The 22,251-nt window shown below is 40.8% G+C and overlaps 2 protein-coding genes across 8 annotated transcripts in view; one reads left to right on the top strand and one right to left on the bottom strand.

Annotated features, from left to right (window-relative positions):
* tmem68 (transmembrane protein 68) overlaps positions 1 to 10,675 on the bottom strand; it is a 61,253-nt gene extending 50,578 nt beyond the window's left edge. For 2 of the 4 annotated variants that reach the window (XM_060824327.1, XM_060824331.1), the window contains exons 1-3: positions 10,541 to 10,675; positions 10,039 to 10,105; positions 4,668 to 5,094 (exon numbers count right to left, since the gene is read on the bottom strand). In XM_060824327.1, coding sequence (XP_060680310.1) covers positions 4,668 to 4,992 — 325 coding nt within the window. In that variant the 5' untranslated portion in view covers positions 4,993 to 5,094; positions 10,039 to 10,105; positions 10,541 to 10,675. Of the gene's footprint in view, positions 1 to 4,667; positions 5,095 to 8,323; positions 8,691 to 10,038; positions 10,106 to 10,540 lie in introns of those variants that run through there. The other 2 variants (XM_060824330.1, XM_060824328.1) reach the window with 2 other exon arrangements.
* A 107-nt stretch (positions 10,676 to 10,782) lies between these two features.
* The window catches only part of tgs1 (trimethylguanosine synthase 1), a 58,607-nt gene continuing 47,138 nt past the window's right edge, over positions 10,783 to 22,251 (top strand). For 2 of the 4 annotated variants that reach the window (XM_060824324.1, XM_060824323.1), the window contains exons 1-2: positions 10,783 to 10,963; positions 21,348 to 21,409. In XM_060824324.1, coding sequence (XP_060680307.1) covers positions 10,848 to 10,963; positions 21,348 to 21,409 — 178 coding nt within the window. In that variant the 5' untranslated portion in view covers positions 10,783 to 10,847. Of the gene's footprint in view, positions 10,964 to 21,347; positions 21,410 to 22,251 lie in introns of those variants that run through there. The other 2 variants (XM_060824326.1, XM_060824325.1) reach the window with 2 other exon arrangements.

The following is a 22,251-nucleotide window of genomic DNA, read 5'->3' as shown; positions in this document are numbered from 1 at the left end:
GAGGCTTGAAGCAGTACTTTAAAAATGGATAAATAACAGGCTTAAGAATAGGAAATATCTAAAGTTGCAAAGAGGTTAAAGCAACACATCTTATCATTCAACTCTTGCATTGCTTCTATTTTTAGATACGCTTATCCAAATTTGACAATAATAGTAAAATAATGCAGTGCAAATCATGAAACAAAGTCAAATTCAGAGAATTTGTACTATTAAATAATTGGCAGAGAAGCCATACATAACACTCATCCAAACTGGATCACTAATGTGACAGCAAGAGTGTATATGCCACATGACAAATGGAAGGCTTGCATATGATCTGACCAGGAAAAAAATATTTTGGATTGTTCTGGATGATTCTTTGATACTGTCACCCCAGTATTTAGTTGCAGATTGTTAAACTATGCAACTTCCAGTAACCTGATAGAGGGATATTACAGTAAGCATAACAATGATTGCAGCATTCAATCACCAACGTTTATTCTTTGAGAATGAGCAGAATTCTTGGGACCCCAAACAAAGGGCTTGAAAATTGAAAAGAATTGATTAAGTTGATGCATGTAAATAAAATACAAATATGAATTAATACTACAATACGTTTAATACGTTTAGATCAACAAGTAATTTAGGACATGGTTTCCCAATAATAGGAAATGGATATCTCAAGTAAGATACCAAGACAGGGTATTTAAATAGTAACAAATGTTGTCAAGTGAAACACGTAAGACGGAAGAAAATCAGACATTTAGTCTTAGTGGTCACCAGCTCTTACCAGGGGAATGCCTGAGCGGCTAAGTCTCTAGCACCGAGTCTGACTCTGTGGCTCAGAAGGAAAGGGAGGAAAATAGGAGAGCGATAAGGATAGGAGATTCAATGATGAGAGGAACAGAGGACACTCTTTAGTCACAAACGAGACTCCCAGATATGTTACCAGCATCAGGGATGTCTCTGATCGTACCTATAGGATTCTTAAGGGGGAGGGGAAGCAACCAGAGAAGTCGTGGTACACATCAGTACCGATGACATAGCTAGAAAAAGCGATGAGGACCTGAAAAGTGAATTCAGGCATTAGGTTGGAAGCTAAAAACGTAGGACGCACAGAGTAGTAATCTCAAGCTAGTGAGGCTAGGAACAGAGAGCGAGTGCAGATGAACATGTGGTTGAAGGGCTGGTGTAGGAGAGAGGGCTTCAGATATGTGGATCATTGGGATACCTTCTGGTGAAGGTAAGATCTGTACAAGAAGGATGGGTTTGCACCTGAACTGCAAGTGTACCAATTTCCTGGGCGGGACATATGGTTGAGCTCCTCGGGAGGGTTTAAACTAGTTTGGCAGAAGTACGGGAACCGGAGGTATGGATCCAAGGATGGAGTAGCTAGCGAACAGCCCAGATATGGCGTACAGAAAGTCTGTGAGGAGGGACAGACACTTGATAGGGCAAAGTTTCAGTCAGTGTGATAGGTTAAAGTGTGTTTATTTTAATGCAGGAAGTATCAAGAATAAGGGTGATGAACTTAGAGCATGGATCAGTAGTTGGAACTATGTTGTGTGGCCATTATGGAGACTTGGATATCACAGGAGCAGGAATAGTTGTTGGACATTCTCCAGGGCTCAGATTGTTCAAAAGGAAAAGGCTGGAGAGGGGGGAGAGGTACAAGATTTCAGGGGTGGGGGGGCATTGCTATTCAGTGATAGCATCACAGCTGCAGAAAACGAGGTCGTTGATATGGCTTTGTCTACAGATCTGTATGGGTGGAAGTCAGAAACTGGAAAGGAGCAGTCACTTTACTGGGAGTTTTCTACAATAACAACAGAGACAGAGAGGAGCAGATTGGGAGGCAGATTTTGGAAAGGTGCAGAAGTAACAGGGTTGTTGTTACAGGGGACTTTAACTTCCCTAATATTGATTGGAACCTCCTTAGGACAAAGAGTTTGAATGGAGCAGTTTTTGTCAGTTGTGTCCAGGAAGGATTCCTGACAAAATATGTAGATAGGCCGACTGGAGGGAAGATCATATTGGATTTGGTGCTTGGCAACAAACCAGGCTGGGTGTCAGATCTCTCAGTGGGAGAGCATTTCGGTGATAGTCATCACAATTCGCTGACCTTTACTACAGTCATGGAGAGTGATAGAAGCCGATGTTATGTGAAAGTATTTAATTGGGTGAGGAGGAAATTACAATTCTATTAGGCAAGAGCTGGGTGTCTAAACTGGACATGGACGTTCTCAGAGAAATGCACGACAAAAAATGTGGAGGTTGTTTAGAGGGTACTTGCTGATAGGCAAGGAAGGGATGGTGGGGTGAAGGAACCTTGAGTGACAAGGGATGTGGAACATCCAGTCAAGGGGAAGAAGGACGCTTAAGGTTGAGGAAGCAAGGATCAGACAGGTAGCCAGGAAGGAATTGAAGAATGGATTTAGGAGAGCTAGAATGGGGCATGAGAAAGCTTTAGCGGGTAGGATTAAGGAAAATCCCAAGGCATTCTATACTTACATGAGGAACAAGAGGATGGCTAGAGTGAGAGTAGGGCTGATCAGGGATAGTGGAGGGAATGTACCTGGAGTTGGAGGTGGGAGGGGAGGTCTTTAATGAATACATACTTCAGTATTCACTACTGAGAGGGCCCTTGACATTTGTGAAGTCAGTGTGACCAATCCATCTAACCTAACCTGCACATCTTTGGACTGCGGGAGGAAACCAGAGCACCAGGAGGAAACCCACGCAGACACAGGGAGAATGTGCAAACTCCACATAGATAGCTGCCCGAGGCTGGAATCGAACCAAAGGTCCCTAGCCCTGTAAGGCAGCAGTGCTAGCCACTGAATCACCGTGCCGCCCACAATGATTACTTGGAAAACCATAGTTTGATTAGAGATAGCTTTGAGGGGGGCAGGTCATGCCTCACAAGCCTTACTGAATTCTTTGAAGATGTGACAAAACACATTGATGAAGATTGAGCAGTGGACGTGGCGTACATGAATTTTAGCAAGGCGTCTGTTAAGTTTCCCATGGTGGGCTCATTGAGAAAGTGATGAAGCATGGGATACAGGGATATTTAGCAATCTAGTTACAGAATTGGCTGGCCCATAGAAGACAGAGGATGGTAGCAGATAGAAAGTATTCAGCCTGCAGCAAGGTGACCAGTGGTATTCCACAGTGACCTGTTCTAGAACCTCTGCTCTTTGTGGTTTTTATAAATGAATGAGGAAGTGGAAATGTGGGTTAGTAAATTTGCCAATGACATGAAGATTGGTGGAGTAGTATAGTGTGGAGGACTGTTGCAGGTTGTATCGGGACATTGACAGGATGCAGAACTGGGCTGAGAAGTGGCAGATGGAGTTCAACCTGGAAAAGTATGAAGTAATTCATTTTGGAAGGTCAAATTTGAATGCAGAATACAGGTTTAAAGGCAGGATTCCTGGCAGTGTGGAGGAAAGCAGGACCTTGGTGTCCATGTCCATAGATCCCTCAACGTTGCACCCAAGTTGATAGCATTGCTAAGAAAGCATATGGTGTTGGCTTTCATTAGCAGGGAATAGAGTTTAAGAGCCGCGAGGTTATGCTGCAGCTCTATAGAGCCCTGGTTAGACCACACCTGGAATGTTGTGTTCCGTTCTGGTCGCCTCATTATGGAATGTGGAAGCTTTAGACAGGGTGCAGTGGAGATTCACCAGAATGCTGTCTGGACTGGAGGGTATGTCTTATGAAGAACAGTGGAGGGAGCTAGGGATTTTCTCATTGGAGCAGAGGAGGGTGAGAGGTGACTTGATAGAGGTGTACAAGATGATGCAAGGCATAGAAAGAGTGAATAGTCAGAGCCATTTCTGCCCTTGCAAAAAGTCTATCACAAGGGGCCATAACTTTAAGGTGATTGGAGGAAAGTTTAAGGGATATGTCAGAGGTCGGTTCCTTACACAGAGAGCGGTGGGCACATAGAATGTAATGCCAGCGGTGGTAGTAGAATCAAATACATTAGGTATAATTAAGTGACTTGTGGATAGTTCATGGATGATGGTAAAATGAAGGGTATGTAGGTTAATTTAATGTTTGAGTAGGATAAAAGGTCAGCACAACATCGAGGGCTGAAGGGTCTGCACTGTGCTGTACTATTCTATCTTCTCTTTCCCAAGCATTATCAGATTATTTTCTGTATACTTAAGATAGCCACACCTAATGTGGCCATTTATATTTCAAGATTAATAGGCTAACATGGAATAAAATATTTTCTATCACTTAAGAATGATTTCATCACATATGAACTTTTTCCAGACTGTAATTAATTTACTTAGATCTCATAGGTACAAGGTCAAGTTCAATGCTTACAAAGTATTTTTACTGCAAACAAAATTTAAGTTTGATTAAATAATCTACCTTGGCATCTTGATTCAGAAACCTATTACACTTCTGATTAAAAATAAATCCTTCTGCAGTTTTCCTTTAATAAGAATTTAATTTCAATTTTCATCCAGTTTTGGAACTTTTTCCCTTGTAACACCTTGGTTAGCACCTTCACAATTTAAAAACTTTAGTTTGGATCAACTGGAAATTCCCTCCTTTTCAAAACAAAATTTGCTCAGCATTTCCTTATTGACTACTGCTAACCATAACACTTAATGGCTATGCTCAAGAGCATAATAAGAAAAGTTAAATTAAGAACGAACACCACTTACCATGCCATATTGTTGCATGTCCATCCCACAGAGTTGCCAAAGTCTTCCGAGCTCCATCCCAAACATTATTCGAATAAGCTACTTGTAGCTCTCTCTTTCTTTTGTACACGTGTAGAAAAAGAATTGAAAGGTATAGGAACAGAATAATAAACAATGGCAAAATGAAGACAATGATGAGGGGAGTGAAAACCCAGAGAAGGTAGTCCAAGTAATTCAGGGAGCCTTCCAAAATTTCCAAGCCAGTCCATTTTTCCACTATTTCAATCATGTAAGACACAAAACCCCCATTTTGTCCTTCCAAATAGGATTCGTCAGCAGCAGCCATACCAAACCAACATTATCAAATGTCAGCACAAAGACAGAGTTTGTGGGTCATTACGACAGGTACAGCAGTATTCGCATAAGACTAAAACAGAGTTCTTGTCAACTGTAGGAACAAAAAGTAGTTTTACAATTTCAGCAATTTAAAAAACTAAGACAAATTACAGTCAAGTTAACTATTAATATAAGTAATCATAAATCTTAACAATTAGTAAATAGCGGGATTACGACAAGATTTTATGGCCAAAAATGTAATCAGGAAATACTGCACTCCCACATCTGATTTCTTCTCAGTCAAATAAATCAAAAAAAGCTATATAAACAGTCTTCACGTACAACTTATAGAAGGTTAAGTAAGTGAGCAAGAAGTTGGCAAATGGAGTATAATGTGAGACAATGAGAAGTTGTTCATTTTGAAAGGCAGAACAAAAAAAACGGAGTATTAGTTAAAAGGAGAAGAAAGCAGTGACACAAAAGGGACTTCGGGATATTTATGCATGAAACACAGAATGCGAGAACACAGGTGAAGCAGAGAGTAAAGAGTAGAGAAGTCTTACTGCAATTGTACCAGGTACTGGTGAGAGCACATCTGGAGTACTGAGAGCAGTTTTGGTCCCCTTATTTCAGAAAGGGTATCATACCATTGTAGAAGTTCAGAGAAGATTCACAAGAATGATCACTGGTATGGAGAGACTGTTTATGAACAAAGGTTAAACAGGTTGGGACTTTACTAATCTGAATTTAGAAGAATGAGGTGATCTTATTGAAATATATAGGATTCTAAGGGGCTTGACAGGGTAAATGCTGACATGATATTTCTAGTCATGGGACAGGACCAGAGAACATTGTCTCACGATAAAGGGATGGCAGGTTAAGACTGAGAAGAGGCAGAATTTTGTCTCTTGGAGGATTGAGAATTTGTGGAATTCTTTGCTACAGAAAGCTGGGGGGGAGCAGAGTCTTTGTGTATTGAGGAAGAGATTTTAGGCAGAGATAGATTCTTGTTCAGTAGGGGAAAAATCAAGGGTTACAGGGAAAATACAGGAAAGTGGACATGATAAATATTGGATTAGCCATGATCCTACTGAATGGCACAACAGAGTCAAATGGCCTATTCCTGATTTTATTTCTTTGTCTTAATAATTTTGATCAACGGCACTATTGTAATTTTAAAACCACCATAAGAAACATTAACATTTATATTGCCATGGCTAAATACATGCTAGCATGATAAAATAGGTTAATATAGGCACGGTGGCGCAGTGGTTAGCACTGCTGCCTCACAGCACCAGGGACCCAGGTTCGATTCCAGTCTTGGGTGACTGTCTGTGTGGAGTTTGCACATTCTCCCCCGTGTCTGCGTGGGTTTCCTCCGGGTGCTCCGGTTTCCTCCCACATTCCAAAGATGTGCAGGTTAGGTGAATTGGCCATGCTAGATTGCCCGTAGTGTTAGGTGCAGTAGTCAGGGGTGAATGTAGGGAATGGATCTGGGTGGGTTTCTCTTTGGAGGGTCGGTGTGGACTTGTTGGGCCAAAGGGCCTGTTTCCACACTGTAAGGAATCTAATCTAATATTTTAACATCATGACAACAGTAACGCTGATTTGAGTCGCGCACACTTATCACTAGAAAGCTCAAGAATGCCAATCTTTCCACAATTCATTGATAGTTAAAAGACTGACTTTCAAAAGACGTAGCAGAGCTTATTCTAGAAATTAGATCTCAAACAGGCCATTGAAATTAATTTGTTGGTACTTAATCTCTGAGCAAGAGGTTCTATCCACACTTAGTTATCATTTTCCTATATTTGTTCAACTTCTTGGTCTTCATTCAGCTATTCAATCTAATTTTGTTGACGTAGTTCTACATCCTCTCAATTTCTTATGTAAAAAAATGTTTTTCCTACTCTGCTTATTTAACTTTGTATTACGCTTCTTGTTCAAGACCCAATGACTGAAATAATTTTCACATAAAATCTCCCCAACTCATCTTTTCTAATTCTATATAGTTCCACTATTTTCATAAGCTAAATGTTCTCATTGAAAAAACTAGCCTTTGCTCTTAGCAACCTTGACCACCTGTGTTTTGCTGTCTCTAAAGATTCAACATCCTTACAGGGATTATATACATAATTCCCTTTTCTAGGTCTTTTAAAAGTTGCAGATCTGCTCACCATTAGTTGTTGGTTTTCATCGAATTCATCTTTGATAAATTAAGAATTCCATTCATTTATATTTTAGACTTCTTTTAAATCAGATATAATTATTTATAATCTTGTGAATTTGCATTCCTATATAACTATCTTTCTATAGCTTGCCTCTGGGGCAATCAGGGGCTGTGAACAAAATCAAAACTAATCAGATGTAGCAGGGGCTGAAGGCCAAGAGTTTGATATATGCTGTCAGCAACTAAACTGGCACCAGAGCAAGGGAAAATCTGCCTGACTATTTGAGATGCACCCAGCCTTCCACTGTGGCAAGAAGGAGTCCTTGCTGATCTAATATGGGCTGCTGGATATTGAGTACCTTCTCTGCTCCAATGGTGAACCACAAGCAAGTAGAAATGCAGGCTTAGACTCAAGTCCACAGCACAGAGAGAGGTCCTTCAGCACATTGGTTAGGTGGTTAAGTCTGCACCTGTCAAAAACATTCTAACCCTATTTCTAGCACTTAGCTCAAATAGCTTCTAGAATAGGGCAGGGTTGTTAAGGGGTGACATGGGTGTGTTTAGTTCCACCAATGCTGCACAATTTTGGCTCCAATCATCTTACCTATTCCTATGACAAGACAAATACCATGCACCACCAGAACTCTATGGTAGTTGGCAAGCAATGGCTACCACACTTAAATAAAATTTGGCACAGGCATCTTCCAAACCTAAAAAATGAGATTTGGAACCTGAAACACAAAGACCCTCACAAACAACCACGGAAGCGACAGATCTGAATGTCTTATTGCTTAGTGTCCAGGAACTCCCAACGCAACATCATAGCAGGCAGGAGAAGATCAACTCAAAAGAACAACGTGGCAAACACACATTCAGGGAAGGTTAACTCGGAGGATGAATGCCAACTCCTATACTTTATTTTCACTTGCAAAAGTGAATCAGCTCACCATCTCTGCAAGCACCCCCCAGAGTTGAAAGAAGAATGGTACTCACTAAACACAGAAAGGCAGTCAGTCCTTAATAGAAGGAGCACAATGAGAATCTTCTCAATATGAGTACCACTGACAAAGTCTCAAAGCATGCTATCTGCCATTATTCTTCACATGAATATATGACTTCATCTCACTCCCCTCTAAGGAGAGCATGCCAGAAGGCCTCCAATAAACTGTACCTGAAATAATTTTCAAGTCCACCGCTGAGAAGATCCTCAAATGCCTCCTCCCAGCAGTCGAACAACTCCTAACAGAGTCACAATGCAGATTCCAAACATCAAGAGGCAGGCCACATTGTCCGCTTTTTTCATGCAAGACTTCCAAAATGAGCTCAGTCATGGTAAGCATTTACCAGGTGAGAAGACACTTCAAGGATATCCTTAAAGCCTCCTTGTAAAAAGGAATGTAATATCCAACTCATAGGAATCTCTGATCCAAGTTCATATAAACTGGAGAAACACCATCTGCAAAGGTGCCAACCATTAAGTTTTCAATATGCCCACATGGAAGACCATCACTGCATCTCCACAGCAAAGAGGCTGTTAGCTTCAAAAATTAATGTTAAGATTGTATAACTTACTATAAACACTTTTCAGACAGTACACTTTACTTAGCAAGTAAACTGAAGTTATTATTTTCTAATCATAAAGAAATAGTTGATGCTGAAGGCCACCCCTTATCTGTGTACCTGAATTCAGGAAATAAACTGTGGCAGAAAGGAGTTGACTAAAATGAACTTAAAAAAAAGGCATCTGGATGGGTCTATGAATAGGAAAGGTCTGGAGGGATATGGGCCGAGTGCTGGCAAATGGGACTAGATTAGGTTGGGATATCCGGTCCATGTTTCCATGCTGTACGTTTCTATGACTCTAAAAGTTTGTCCACATCTACAGAATAAATGAAACAGGATGTAGGAAAAATAGTAAACAAAAAACTTATAAAAGAGAATGTGGCAAAGCAGAAAGATGTCATGAACAATCCCACAGGGCAAAGTAACGAAACAAAAACCCATGATTAAAAGAACAGAACAAGATTCAGAAACTGTGGATCTCAACTCCCCAGAACTGGACTGGAAAGAGGCTAAGTGACATCAAGTCCCTTCAGAATCTTGAACTTTTCAATAAGACCATCTTATATTCTTTTGAACGAAGACCACAGAACCAATTCATGCAACTTCTCATAGGAACCAACATACTGTATCTTCACTGTTCCACTCCACTACCTTAGATACATTTCTTCACAGTACATGGTTCAAAGTGAACTTATCAAACATGAGAAATAGTGTATTATTACAGCATCAATTTGCTGAACAACTTTGCCAGATATCAACTGAATTTTAAAGATATGATAATTATAGCTCCACAAATCTAAGTGGAATTTGGAATATAAGTCAAACAAATCAAAAAGAACCTAATCAGAATTTAATAATATAGACAGCAAAGCAGAACATCATTGTGCATAGGGTTGTTTTTTACCACTTTCCCTAAGGAGGGTATCAACACAATACAAATCCAGAATATCTGAGAGTAGCTGGAAGAGGTCTCCATAACCAGTAGCCCAGAAACAGTTTGAATTTGATTTATTCTGATCATATGTACAGATGTAGTGAGAAGTGTTGTTTTGCATACAACACAGGCAAAGCATATCACACCAAGGTAGCAAAATAAAGTTACAGCCGCAAAGAAGCAGAGAGCGAGAGAGATCAACATTAACATTGTTCAAAAGTGTGATAACAGCTGGGAAGAAGCTGTTCTTGGATTTGTTCGTTCATGTTTTCAAACTCTATAATCATCTTAAATGATTATGTGACGGTGAATCAAATTAGCAGTTTATTTTTTCAACAGAAAAGTCAGTTTCAAAATAACTTTCATATTCATGAGGAATGCTGACTTACCTTTCTTGCAAAACTGTTATTCTATCCATTTCCTGCACAGTGAGTCCACAACTGCTTAAAGATTACACTACATAATTGGATAAATAAAATGGTATAATTATGCTCTAACATGTGAAATTTCAGGTCTATGTACACTAATATACCAACCATAAATTATTCCTAAGGGAGACCTGACCTACTCAATCCTAGTCCCAAGAAACCATTTTATTTTACAAAACACTCTAACTATTGTTCAAACTTCACATTGCAGATACAGCTTAAAAAAATCAAGAGTCCCTGGACAAAATTAAACCCTTATTTATCTTTGATCTCTTATCAGATATTAAAATATGATGCAGAAATAATGCATTTTGTTGAGCTCCAGTTCGTACTTCAAAGCAAAAAGGAGATAATGTCACTATTTGAACAGAATAGTTAGTGAAAGCCTTCTGATGAAACATGAAAAAGATCTTTCCACTCTGTCCTGATCTGCCTTCCTCTCGATATATCCCACCTCACTCACCCTCTGACACTGATTCCCCAACCAGCTGCTCCATCATTCACCAATCGCTTATTTATTGCTAAAACGATCACCCGAGTCCTCTGGATTCTGGGCCTCTCCTTCTCCTGAATTCCCACTTCCTATGCATGTGACCACTCCCTCTGGATCCGCCAGGGTGCGCAGACGGCACTTCCGGCGAGGTGTGTCAGACTTACAAAAAAATTCTGACCTCACTTACCGGAAAGTGTAATACACTGCAGCGCTGACCTTGTCGGAAGTTTGTTATGGTGCTGGTTGGGTAGCCGGAATAAGATTGTCGGGTGCTGAGATGATAGACAACATGTGTGAGAACTGGAGTATGGTGGCGGAAATCGTCCTCTTTCTCGAAGGTTATAGTGAGGAGACGGAACAGATTCACTGCTTCTGCAGCAGAGCCTACGTCCAGTAAGTCAGTCTTGCTGCTTTGCTGACCTCCTGCTCTTTCTCCCACTTGCAGGTTTTCCTCATTAACTTTCTCCAAACTACATCTGCAAATATTTTAAATTGTGCCCTGGACATCAAGTGTAGACTGCTAAAATATATCCAGAAAAGCAGTGGTCCCAAAACCACTGTGTATCAGGTTCTATAATGTGGAGGTGCTGGTGTCGGACTGGAGTTGACAAAGTTAAAAATCACACAAAACCAGGTTATAGTCCAACAGGTTTATTTGGAAGCAATGGCTTTCGGAGTGCTGTACCTTTGTCAGCTAGCTGTGGAGCAGTATCATAGGGTTCAGAAGGGATTTACAAGGATCTTGCCAGGGTTGGAGGATTTGAGCTATAGGGTTGAATAGGCTGGGGCTGTTTTCTCTGGACCATCAGAGGCTGAGGTGCATGGACAGGGTAAATAGACAAGGTCTTTTCCCTGGGCTGGGTGAGTCCAGAACTAGAGGGCATAGGTTTAGGGTGAGAGGGGAAAGATATAAAAGAGACCTAAGGGACAACTTTTTCACGCAGAGGGTGGTATGTGTATAGGATGAGCTGCCAGAGGATGTGGTGGAGGCTGGTACAATTGCAACATTTAAGAGGCATTTGGATAGGTATATGAATAGGAAGGGTTTGGAGGGATATGGGCCAAGTGTTGGCAGGTGGGACTAGATTGGGTTGGGATATCTGGTCTGCATGGATGGGTTGGACCAAGGGTCTGTTTCCATGCTGTATATCTATACGACTGTATAACTCTACAACTATAAGACACGGAATTCTTAACAAAGGGTCACCGTGTCATGCAATTAAAACAATATATTGAGCAAACCTAGATTGCTGTTAAGTCTACGTATTAATGAAGTGAAACCTGCAACCCATTCTAAAAGATAAAAAAACTTAATAGCAATTTAGGTTTATTCAATATATCATATCAGTTGCATGACACTATGAACCTTGCATTAAGTTCTGTCATTATGATCCTGCTCCACAGCTTCTTGACGTAGGAGCAGTGCTCTGAAAGCTAGTACGTCTATATAAATCTGTTGAATTCTATAACCTAGTATTGTGATTTTTATCTTTATCTGAGTCTAGTTTGATAAACAACTGTTCAACATTTATTCCCTGTCACTCGTCAACTTTGCATCAGTTATCAGGTGCTGTTTGATCTTCATGTTCTTAGTCTTTTTGTATTTCAGATTTTCCTATGTTTATCACATCAAGAACATTACCCTCAAACATCTCCCTGATAGTGTATTTGCTCACTCCTGTCTCTGCCTTTTACCCATGCCCATCACTTTGATCATTGGTATCATGTAAATTTATTTAGTGAAGCTGTGGAAGGGGAAATGTTGATCACAGTTCATTCCAATTTATTGTTTAGTTTTGCCAACAGTGACAGCAAAAATTGAACAAATTAACATTTTACTGATGCATGTATTCCTTATGATTCTTGGATTGTTGCTTCCTGAGCCAGAGGTTACACTGGCTAAATAAAAATCAATAAGCACACTAAAATAAGTTGTCATAGAGTGTAAATACAAACATTCTGAACATGTGCACCCACTTTTAGAGAGCAAAAAGAGCCATAGTATATTTCATGTACCTATATGATTCTTGATACATAGCTCATCTCTTCACATTTATCTACATCATAGTACAGCACTTCAAAAATAACTAACTACTAAAAGAAGTTTTGCTGGTATATTTGATGTCAGTAAACTTTATTTTGCCTCCACATGATTCCTGATGATCATATGTATCAACATTAAGACTTTGGCTTCTGCAATGTATTAACATAATCCCATGCCAGTGCTTAAATAGCCAATTTGATAGCCCAATGAGCTTGCACATGAAGATCTTGACTGGAATTTAGAGAGTGACAAAAAAGGACAGTCAGGTTTATGTCACAAAACTTGGGATACAACAAAGCACTTTACAACCACCAAAGTATTCTGTGTTGCACTGGCTTAGCCAAACTTAACAAATTTCTAGAGGTGATGAAGTGGCAGTAACTTTCTTGATCAGTTCGATCGATTATTTGAGTGTTAGTTTAGGACAAACTAGATGCTAGTTGCCAGGTTTTGCCAGATGACTGACCACACCTACAAAATTGTGGAAACTTCTCGAAACAGTATTCGGTACAAAGTTAATAGCCATGTTGAGAAGATAGACTAATTGTAGAGAACAAGTATGTTTTCTTAAGAGCTGAAAAATGTGTTGCTGGAAAAGCACAGCAGGTCAGGCAGCATCCGATGAGCAGGAGAATCGACGTTTCGGGCATGAGCCCTTCTTCAGGAATGAGGCTTGTAGAGGGAGGAAGAGAGCTTCTTCAAGGAAGGCATCCTTGCAAGAGGATTCGCAGAAGGTTAAAATCTTCTAGGAGAAAGTGAGGACTGCAGATGCTGGAGATCAGAGCTGAAAAATGTGTTACTGGAAAAGCGCAGCAAGTCAGGCAGCATCCTGTTTTCTTAAGAGTACTTCATGTGTAATCAATTTGCTAGAATTCTTTTGAAGACTCTCTGACTCAAGGTATCCAGAGGATTGGCGAGACAATTTAATTTGATGTGGCATATGTGGATTTCCAAAATGTTTGATATAGTGTCACACTGAGCAAAATCACTTTTGAGTAAAATAATAGCTCCTGGAGTAAAAGAGACAACAACCACATGGATATTAAATTGGCTGAGGGGCAGAAAACGGAGTAATGCTTAATAGATGCTCCTTGACCTGTGAGGTTTGCAGCGCTGTTCCCCAGTAATCAGTTTTAGGTCCCTTCATTTTTCTGATTTATTTTAATATCCTTGATCTTGGTGTACATTTGAACTTTGTAGATGTTGCAATGTTTGGAAGTATTGTAAACTATCTAAACTGTAGAAGATCGATTTAAGATATAAACACATTGGCAGAATTGGTGGGCAAATAACAAATGAACTTCAATGCAGAGAAGTTTGAAGTCATTCAGTTTGATAGGCAGACGATGGAAAGACAATAAAAAGGGCTGTCCAAGATGGTGGTAGATTAGCAAGGTTGGGTATGGACTCTTGCCCAGGGCTCATCTGCTCCCACCTCTTTTTTTTTTCCTTTTTTTCTCTCTCTTTTTCTTTCTTTCACTTTTTCTTTTCTTTATCTTTTATGTGGTGGGTCGGTTGGTAGCATCAACATGGCACTGAGAATAGGCTGTGTGGGGAGTGATGGCAGCTTTCTGGTGATTGGAGGTGGTGGATGTAGCTTCTCCCTGCAATTTAAATATGGTGGTGGCAATAACAAGGACATCTTTATGGCATTCCAGACTGGTGGCAGTGGCAGCAAAGATGCTCCTGCAACTGGAAGTGGCGGTGGCAGCAGACTCTTCAAGACGATGGCACAGGCAAGCTGATGTTTGCAGCCAAAATAGGACTCTTGGCACTGTGGTGGCCTGGCCTGGCAGTGGAGCCATCCAGTCCTAGTGACAGTAGGCCCATAGTGGGGACTCCTGGCACGGTGGTGGCTGTAGTGATAGCAGCATGATATGTCCGGAAAGGAAGCTCCTGGCATCACCAAAGCAGCAGGCTGATTGTGGCCGTGGTAGGTGCAGAGCAGGGATTTCTGGTTATGGGCAAGGTGGCAGCAGCAACAGAGCCTGGGACCCCTGGTTGAGGGATGAGTATGGGTTTAACATAGGACTTGGCGGCATCGGTGTGAAGAGCCCAGTGGCAAAGAGATAGTGCCTAGAGTGGTGACTCCCACATCGGTGGGTGCGGTGCAGATGGCGGCAAAGTGATGGAGCACTCTTCCAGTTACAGGAGGCTAGGTGCCAATGTGGATTGGTTTGGAAGGACTATTACATTGAACTTTTCTTTATTTTTCTAATTTATTTCCATGATGTGTAATGCTGGACTTATTTCTTTATTGTCCTACATGTTTCCCTAAGAATTTGTACTTAATAATCATTTGTACCCAAGATGGTGCCTCTAAATGGTGATTTGTAAAGTCTGGTTGAAGATTTGTAGCTCGGGTGTCCGTTGTTGTGGTTCTGTTCGCCGAGCTGGAAGTTTTTGTTGCAAACGTTTCGTTCCCTGGCTAGGGAACATCATCAGTGCTATAGGAGCCTCCTGTGAAGCGCTGCTGTGATGTTTCTTCCGGTATTTATAGTGGTTTGTTCTTGCCGCTTCCGGGTGTCAGTTTCAGCTGTAGTAGTTTGTATGTGGGGTCCAGGTCGACGTGTCTGTTGATGGATGTTCTTGCCGCTTCCGGGTGTCAGTTTCAGCTGTAGTGGTTTGTATATGGGGTCCAGGTCCATGTGTCTGTTAATGGAGTTTGTGGATGAATGCCATGCCTCTAGGAATTCCCTGGCTGTTCTCTGTCTGGCTTGTCCTATGATGGTAGTGTTTTCCCAGTCAAATTCATGTCCCTGGTTGTCTGAGTGTATGGCTACTAGGGATAGCTGGTCGTGTCGTTTTGTGGCTAGCTGATGTTCATGGATGCGGATTGTTAGCTGTCTTCCTGTTTGTCCTATATAGTGTTTTGTGCAGTCCTTGCATGGGTCTTTGTAAACTACGTTAGTTTGGCTCGCACAGCACGAGCCAAACTAACGTAGTTTACAAAATCCCATGCAAGGACTGCACAAAACACTATATAGGACAAACAGGAAGACAGCTAACAATCCGCATCCATGAACATCAGCTAGCCACAAAACGACACGACCAGCTATCCCTAGTAGCCATACACTCAGACAACCAGGGACATGAATTTGACTGGGAAAACACTACCATCATAGGACAAGCCAGACAGAGAACAGCCAGGGAATTCCTAGAGGCATGGCATTCATCCACAAACTCCATTAACAGACACATGGACCTGGACCCCATATACAAACCACTACAGCTGAAACTGACACCCGGAAGCGGCAAGAACAAACCACTATAAATACCGGAAGAAACATCACAGCAGCGCTTCACAGGAGGCTCCTATAGCACTGATGATGTTCCCTAGCCAGGGAACGAAACGTTTGCAACAAAAACTTCCAGCTCGGCGAACAGAACCACAACAAAGATGACTTGTAAACGGTATACATTTGAGTACATGTGACAATAAAGCTAATTTAATTCTAATTAGGAGCCTAAGTCACTATTGGAATACTGTATTCAATTCTGGTTTCCCTGCTGTAGGAAGAATATTGTGAAACTTGAAAGGGTTCAGAAAAGATTTACAAAGATGTTGTCAGGGTTGCAGGTTTTGAGCTATGGGGAGAGGCTGAGTAGACTGGGGCTCTTTTCCTTGGAGTATCGGGGCTGAGAGGTGATGTTTTGGAGATTTATAAAATTGAGGGGTATGGGAAAGGTATATAGACAACTTCTTTTCCCGGGGTGGAGGAGTCTAAAACCACTTTTAAGGTCAGACGGGAAAGATTTAAAAGGGAACTAAGGGGCAACTTTTTCTTAAGGAGGGTGACCTGTGTATGGAATGAGCTGCCAGAGGAAGTGGTGGAGGCTGCTAACATTTCAACATTTAAAAGGATGGGTATATGAATAGGAAGGGTTTAGAGGGATATGGGCCAAATGCTGGTAAACAGGGCTAGATTAATTTAGGATGTCTGGTCGGCATGGATGAATTGGACTGAATGTTCTGTTTCCATGCTATGTATCTCTGCTAACAAGAGTAGGCCATTCAGCCCCTTAACCCTGTTCCAATATTTAATCAGATCATGTATGATCTGTGGCTTAACTCCATATATCTGCCTTTGGCCCGTATTCCTTATACCTTTTGCTTATCAGAAATGCATCTTCCTTTTCAGAATTGTATCCTTTTATAAAAATCTGAGAAGGTTGGAGTTTTTGAATTGCAGGGAGAGGCTGAATAGGCTGGAGCTATTTTCGGTGGAGTGTTGGAGGCTGAGAGATGACCTTCTAGAGGCTTATAAAATGAGAGGTATGGATGGGGTGAATAGCGAAGTTCTTTTATTCTAAGGTGGACAAGTCCAAAACTAGAGGCATAGGTTTGAGGTATGAGGAGAAAGATCCTTTTTAAATCTCTAAGGTGTAACATTTTCATGCAGTGGATGGTGTGTGTATGGAATGAGTTGCCAGAGGAAGTGGTGGAGACTGGTTCAATTATAGCATCTAAATGCATCTGAATGGATATATGAATATGAAGGTTTAGAGAGATATTAGCCAAATGCTGGCAAATAGGACTAGGTCAGATTGGGATGTCTGGTTGATGTAGTAAAAACAAGGACTGCAGATGCTGGAAACCAGAGTCTAGATTAGAGTGGTGCTGGAAAAGCACAGCAGGTCCGGCAGCATCTGAGGAGCAGGAAAATTGATGTTTCGGGCAAAAGCGGTTGATGTGGATGGATTAGACCAAATGGTCTGTTTCCATGCTGTATGATTGAGGTGCAGGAGTAGAAGGCTTTGGTTGCATAATTCATTGAATGTGATATGATAGGTTGAGAACGTGGTGAATAAAGTATATAGTAATCTTTTAATAGTGGTGTGGAGTACAATAGCATGGCGGTTGGGGTGAACTTGTATAAGAGACCTGGAGTACGATGCTTGTTCTGTGGACCAATGTTTTAAGGTGGACGTGAAGACATTAGAAAGTGTGCTGAAAAGATTCCAGAATAATGACTGTTTCCCTCGGGGATGAGGAGGGCACAAAGGGATGTGAGATACCTTTGGCAAATAGATTTAAGGAGAGTTGAAAGGCATTTTACAAATCTATTAAGGACAAAAGGGTAAGTAGGGAGAGAATAGGGCCCTCAAAGATCAAAAGGCAGCCTTCGTATGGAGTTGCAGGAGATGGGGGAGATACTAAATGAGTATTTTGCATCAGTGTTTACTGTAGAAAAGGACATGGAAGATATACAATGTAGGGAAATAGATGGTGACATCTTAAAATGTCCATATTAGGAGGAGGAAGTGCTAGATGTCTTGAAACACAAAAAAGTGGATAAATCTCTAGGACCTGATCAGGTGTACCGTAGAACCCTGTGGGAAGTGGGGGGAAGTGATTGCTGGGCCTCTTGCTGAAATATTTGCATCATCGATAGTCACAGGTGAGGTGCTGGAAGACTGGAAGATTGGTTACAGTGGTGCCACTGTTTAGCAAGGTGGTAAGGACAAGCCAGGGAACTATAGATCGGTGAGCCTGACGTCAGTGGTGGGTAAGTTGTTGGAGGGAATCCTGAGGGACAGGATGTACATGTATTTGAAAAGGCAAGGACTGATTAGGGATAGTCAACATGGCTTTGTGCGTGAGAAATCATGTCTCACAAACTTGATTGTTCCATATTCAAAATACTCAAAGAAAATTGATGAGGACAGCGGTAGATGTGATTTATATAGACTTCAGTAAGGTGTCCGACAAGATTCCCCATGCGAGACTGGTTAGCAAGGTTAGATCTCATGAAATACAGGGGGTACTAGCCATTTGGATATAGAACTGGCTCCATAGTAGAAGATAGAGGGTGGTGATGGTGGAGGGTTATTTTTCAGACTGGAGGCCTGTGACTAATGGAGTGCCACAAGGATTGGTGCTGGGTCCACTACTTTTTGTCATTTATATAAATGATTTGGATGTGAGCTTAAGAGGTATAGTTAGTAAGTTTGCAGCTGACTGCAAAATTGGAGGTGTAGTGGACAACAAAGAAGGTTACCTCTGATTACAACGGAATCTTGATCGGAGGGGCTGAGGAGTGGCAGATGGACTTTAATTTGGAGAAGTGCGAGGTGCTGCATTTTGGGAAAGTGAATCTTAGCAGGACTTATATACTTAAGGTCCTAGGGAGCTGAACAAAAAGACCTTGAAGTGTAGGTTCATAGCTCCTTGACAGTAGAGTCACAGGTAGATAGAATAGTGAAGAAGGCATTTAGTATGCTTTCGTTTATCGGTCAGAGTATTGAGTACAGGAGTTGGGAGATTATGTTGTGGCTGTACAGGACATTGGTGAGGCCACTTTTGGAATATTGCCTGCAGTTCTGGTCTCCTTCCTATCAGAAGGATTTTGTGAAACTTGAAAGGATTCACAAAAGATTTACAAGGATGATGCCAGAGTTGGAGGATTTGAGCTATAGGGAGAGGTTAACAGGCTGGGGCTATTTTTACTGCAGTGTCAGAGGCTGAGGAGTGACCTCCATAAAGGTTTATAAAATCATGAGGGGTGTGAATAGGGTAAATCGTCAAGGTCTTTTCCCTGGGGCCGGGGAGTCCAGATCTAGAGGACATAGGTTTAGAATGAGAGGGGAAAGATATATAAAAAAAAGGACCTAAGGGGCAGCTTTTTCATGCAGATGGTGGTGCATGTGTGGAATGGGCTGCCAGAGGAAGTGATGGAGGCTAGTACAATTGCAACATTTAAAAGGCATCTGGATGGATATATAAATAGGAAGGGTTTAGGGGGATGTGAGATTAGACTGGGTTGGGATATTTGATCGGCATGGATGAGTTGGACCGAATGGTCTGTTTCTGTGCTGTACATCTCTATGACTCTGTGAGAAGATGGAGATGAAATTTGATTGAAATATTCAAAATTGTGAGAAATCTGAATAGAGTTAACCGGGATAAATTGTCCCACTTGTGGGAATATCAATAACGGGAGTGTGCAGGTGTAAAATAGCTATATTAGAGAAAGAAAATCTTTAAGCAGTTTAAGGTCTGGAATGATAGGGTCTGACCAAAGTTTTATCCAAGTATAATGTAACTTCTAATTCCTTTGCATTCCACCTGCATTTGAGATGAACGTTGCCAATTCATTAGCTGCCTCAATTTTCTTTGTGTACCTGTTACTGACTCTGATTCCTGTGCATACATCCCTGAGTTGCTGTACTCTTTTTATAGCTCCTACTTCCTCATTATAATTGTACCAGTACTCAAAATATGCTTTCTGTATGAGAAAATAAGGCACACCATATTGGCATTCAAAATGAAGATATATATAACACAGTGCTGAATTTTGTATTCCAGAACAGGCTCCTATCTAGATTTTATGACCATATTAACTCCTGAATAGAATTGATAAGAACCTGGATGCATTCTTTGAAGAAATTTAGCTTGCCTCTCTTCCAACAGTTAAAATTGTTTGCAGCAAGTGAGCACTTCAGTTTTGATTCTTCCATTTTTGTTTACCACTGACTGCTGTTTTCAGACTTGCTGATTTTAGCCCTTTGTGAAACTGCAGAACAAGGGTTATTTATAATGAAACATTTCAATAGAGTAGTTAAAGTTTCTTGCTAGTTTTGTTTGTTGTTCTGCCAAACTAAATCATAAGATTTTAAACAAACAGGTTTTGTTCAAGTTTGAATACATTGATTTCAGTTTCTTGTTTTTGTGTTGACTGTCACTGTGAAATCCTGCATAATAGTTTATATTTAAAGCATAAAAATTGCTAAATATTTAGACATGCATAATATGGTTTGAGTTCAATAATAGTCTCACCTTTCAGAAAATTGTGTATCTGGGATTATTTCAGGATGCAAGCCCATATAGCATTCCTGATACAGCATTACTGATACACTTTTCATTCCTTAGCTGATCCTCTGAACCACTTCAGCTGCTACCTTGCTCTTCCAAGGGTGACTGAATTCACGGTAATCTAATTAATGAAACCAGATTGCAGCTCAAAACCTGCATCACAGAGTCCGGCAACATAGTAAGACATCCACTTTGGGAACAAATAAACAGCGCTTTAGTGCTGCAGAACTGACTGTTTTTGGTATGACTGGGTCATATTTTTGCCTGGGCTCAGAGATTGAGGGGCATGAATGTAGGTACGCCGTTCAACAAAACTATTCCTAGCATCATTATCCATCAATGTTCTCATTAATATTATTCTTGTAATCAGATTGGGCGGCACGGTGGCACAGTGGTTAGCACTGCTGCCTCACAGCGCCTGAAGACCCGGGTTCAATTCCCGACTCAGGCGACTGACTGTGTGGAGTTTGCACATTCTCCCCGTGTCTGCGTGGGTTTCCTCCGGGTGCTCCGGTTTCCTCCCACAGTCCAAAGATGTGCGGGTGAGGTGAATTGGCCATGCTAAATTGCCCGTAGTGTTAGGTAAGGGGTAATGTAGGGGTATGGGTGGGTTTCGCTTCGGCGGGTCGGTGTGGACTTGTTGGGCCGAAGGGCCTGTTTCCACACTGTAAGTCTAATCTAATCTAGATTATTATCTTCCAAGTATTATCTTCAAATGTATCAATGGTTTTTTTTTCTCTAGTTGTGCCCTTTTGCTGCTTGGAAGGTCACAGAACAGGATCCGTTGCAAAATGTGTACACAGGCAAGAACAGTGATAATGTCTAAATTAGGAAAAGCATACTTAAACTATTTATCGGGATATTTCTGTACACTATACTTGTAAGTGTGATGTTGGTTCACATTGCATTTATTTCAGTGATCGGAAACTTTACAGGATGGGATTAATGGGGACATGTTATGACTATGAAGATAATGGAGGTACGTATCAGATATTTGGTTGTGTTGAATGTTGCTTATCAGATGCCTCTATTTTATGTTTACTTAGTTTTTTTTGTTTGTATCCTGTTTCAAAGTTCCCTGATACTCTTCAGAGTTTGATTTTAAATGTTAGCAATATGTCATAAAGAAAGTGTACATCATGCAGTGGTATTTTCGAAGTAAAATTAAGCATTATCCAGTACATAGCTTTTCTTAAATCTTGTACTGGATGGATGACATGACCTCAGCTACTGTTGTTTTCAATTTTGGCAATATATTGTAGTTAATTAATTAATTACCTTTTATATTTTTGAGTTTCATATACATAGTAAGCTTTTTGGATTGGTGTGTTTGCTCAGTTTCAGCAGTTTTTGCTTTCAGCAAATTCATTATTTTAAATTTCTATTGATTTTTTTAAAAGCAATTACAATAAGCTTAAACATTAACCACTACACACATCACTCCCCTGACTGGAATGGGGAAGTGGCAGAAGTATACACAAGGTACACAAATTGGGAGCAGAGCAGGTAGACAATTTGTGAAATTTTCATTTATGGACATTAGTTTCAGTTATCTGTTCTCCATCTATATCTGGTGCAAAACAGCCAGGAGGCCTGGTTTCAAGTCCCGCTTTCTCCAAAGGTGAGTAACAACACTTCTAAAAAGTTGTTTAGAAATTATCTAGTATATGATTTCCACATGGCAACATTATTCGTTTGGAATATTTATTAATTGTTTGCAATGTAATTGGTTAATGGGAATCACAAGATAATGTATTTAAAAATGTTTAGAATGTAATTTTCTATTCCAGCTGTTTGGTTCATGTCTCACTATTAGCAAAG

Source organism: Hemiscyllium ocellatum, chromosome 4 (genome assembly GCF_020745735.1).
Source record: "Hemiscyllium ocellatum isolate sHemOce1 chromosome 4, sHemOce1.pat.X.cur, whole genome shotgun sequence".
NCBI lineage: Eukaryota > Metazoa > Chordata > Chondrichthyes > Orectolobiformes > Hemiscylliidae > Hemiscyllium > Hemiscyllium ocellatum.
Note: the sequence above shows the minus strand (reverse complement) of the source record. Positions and strands in the feature narration are given on the sequence as shown.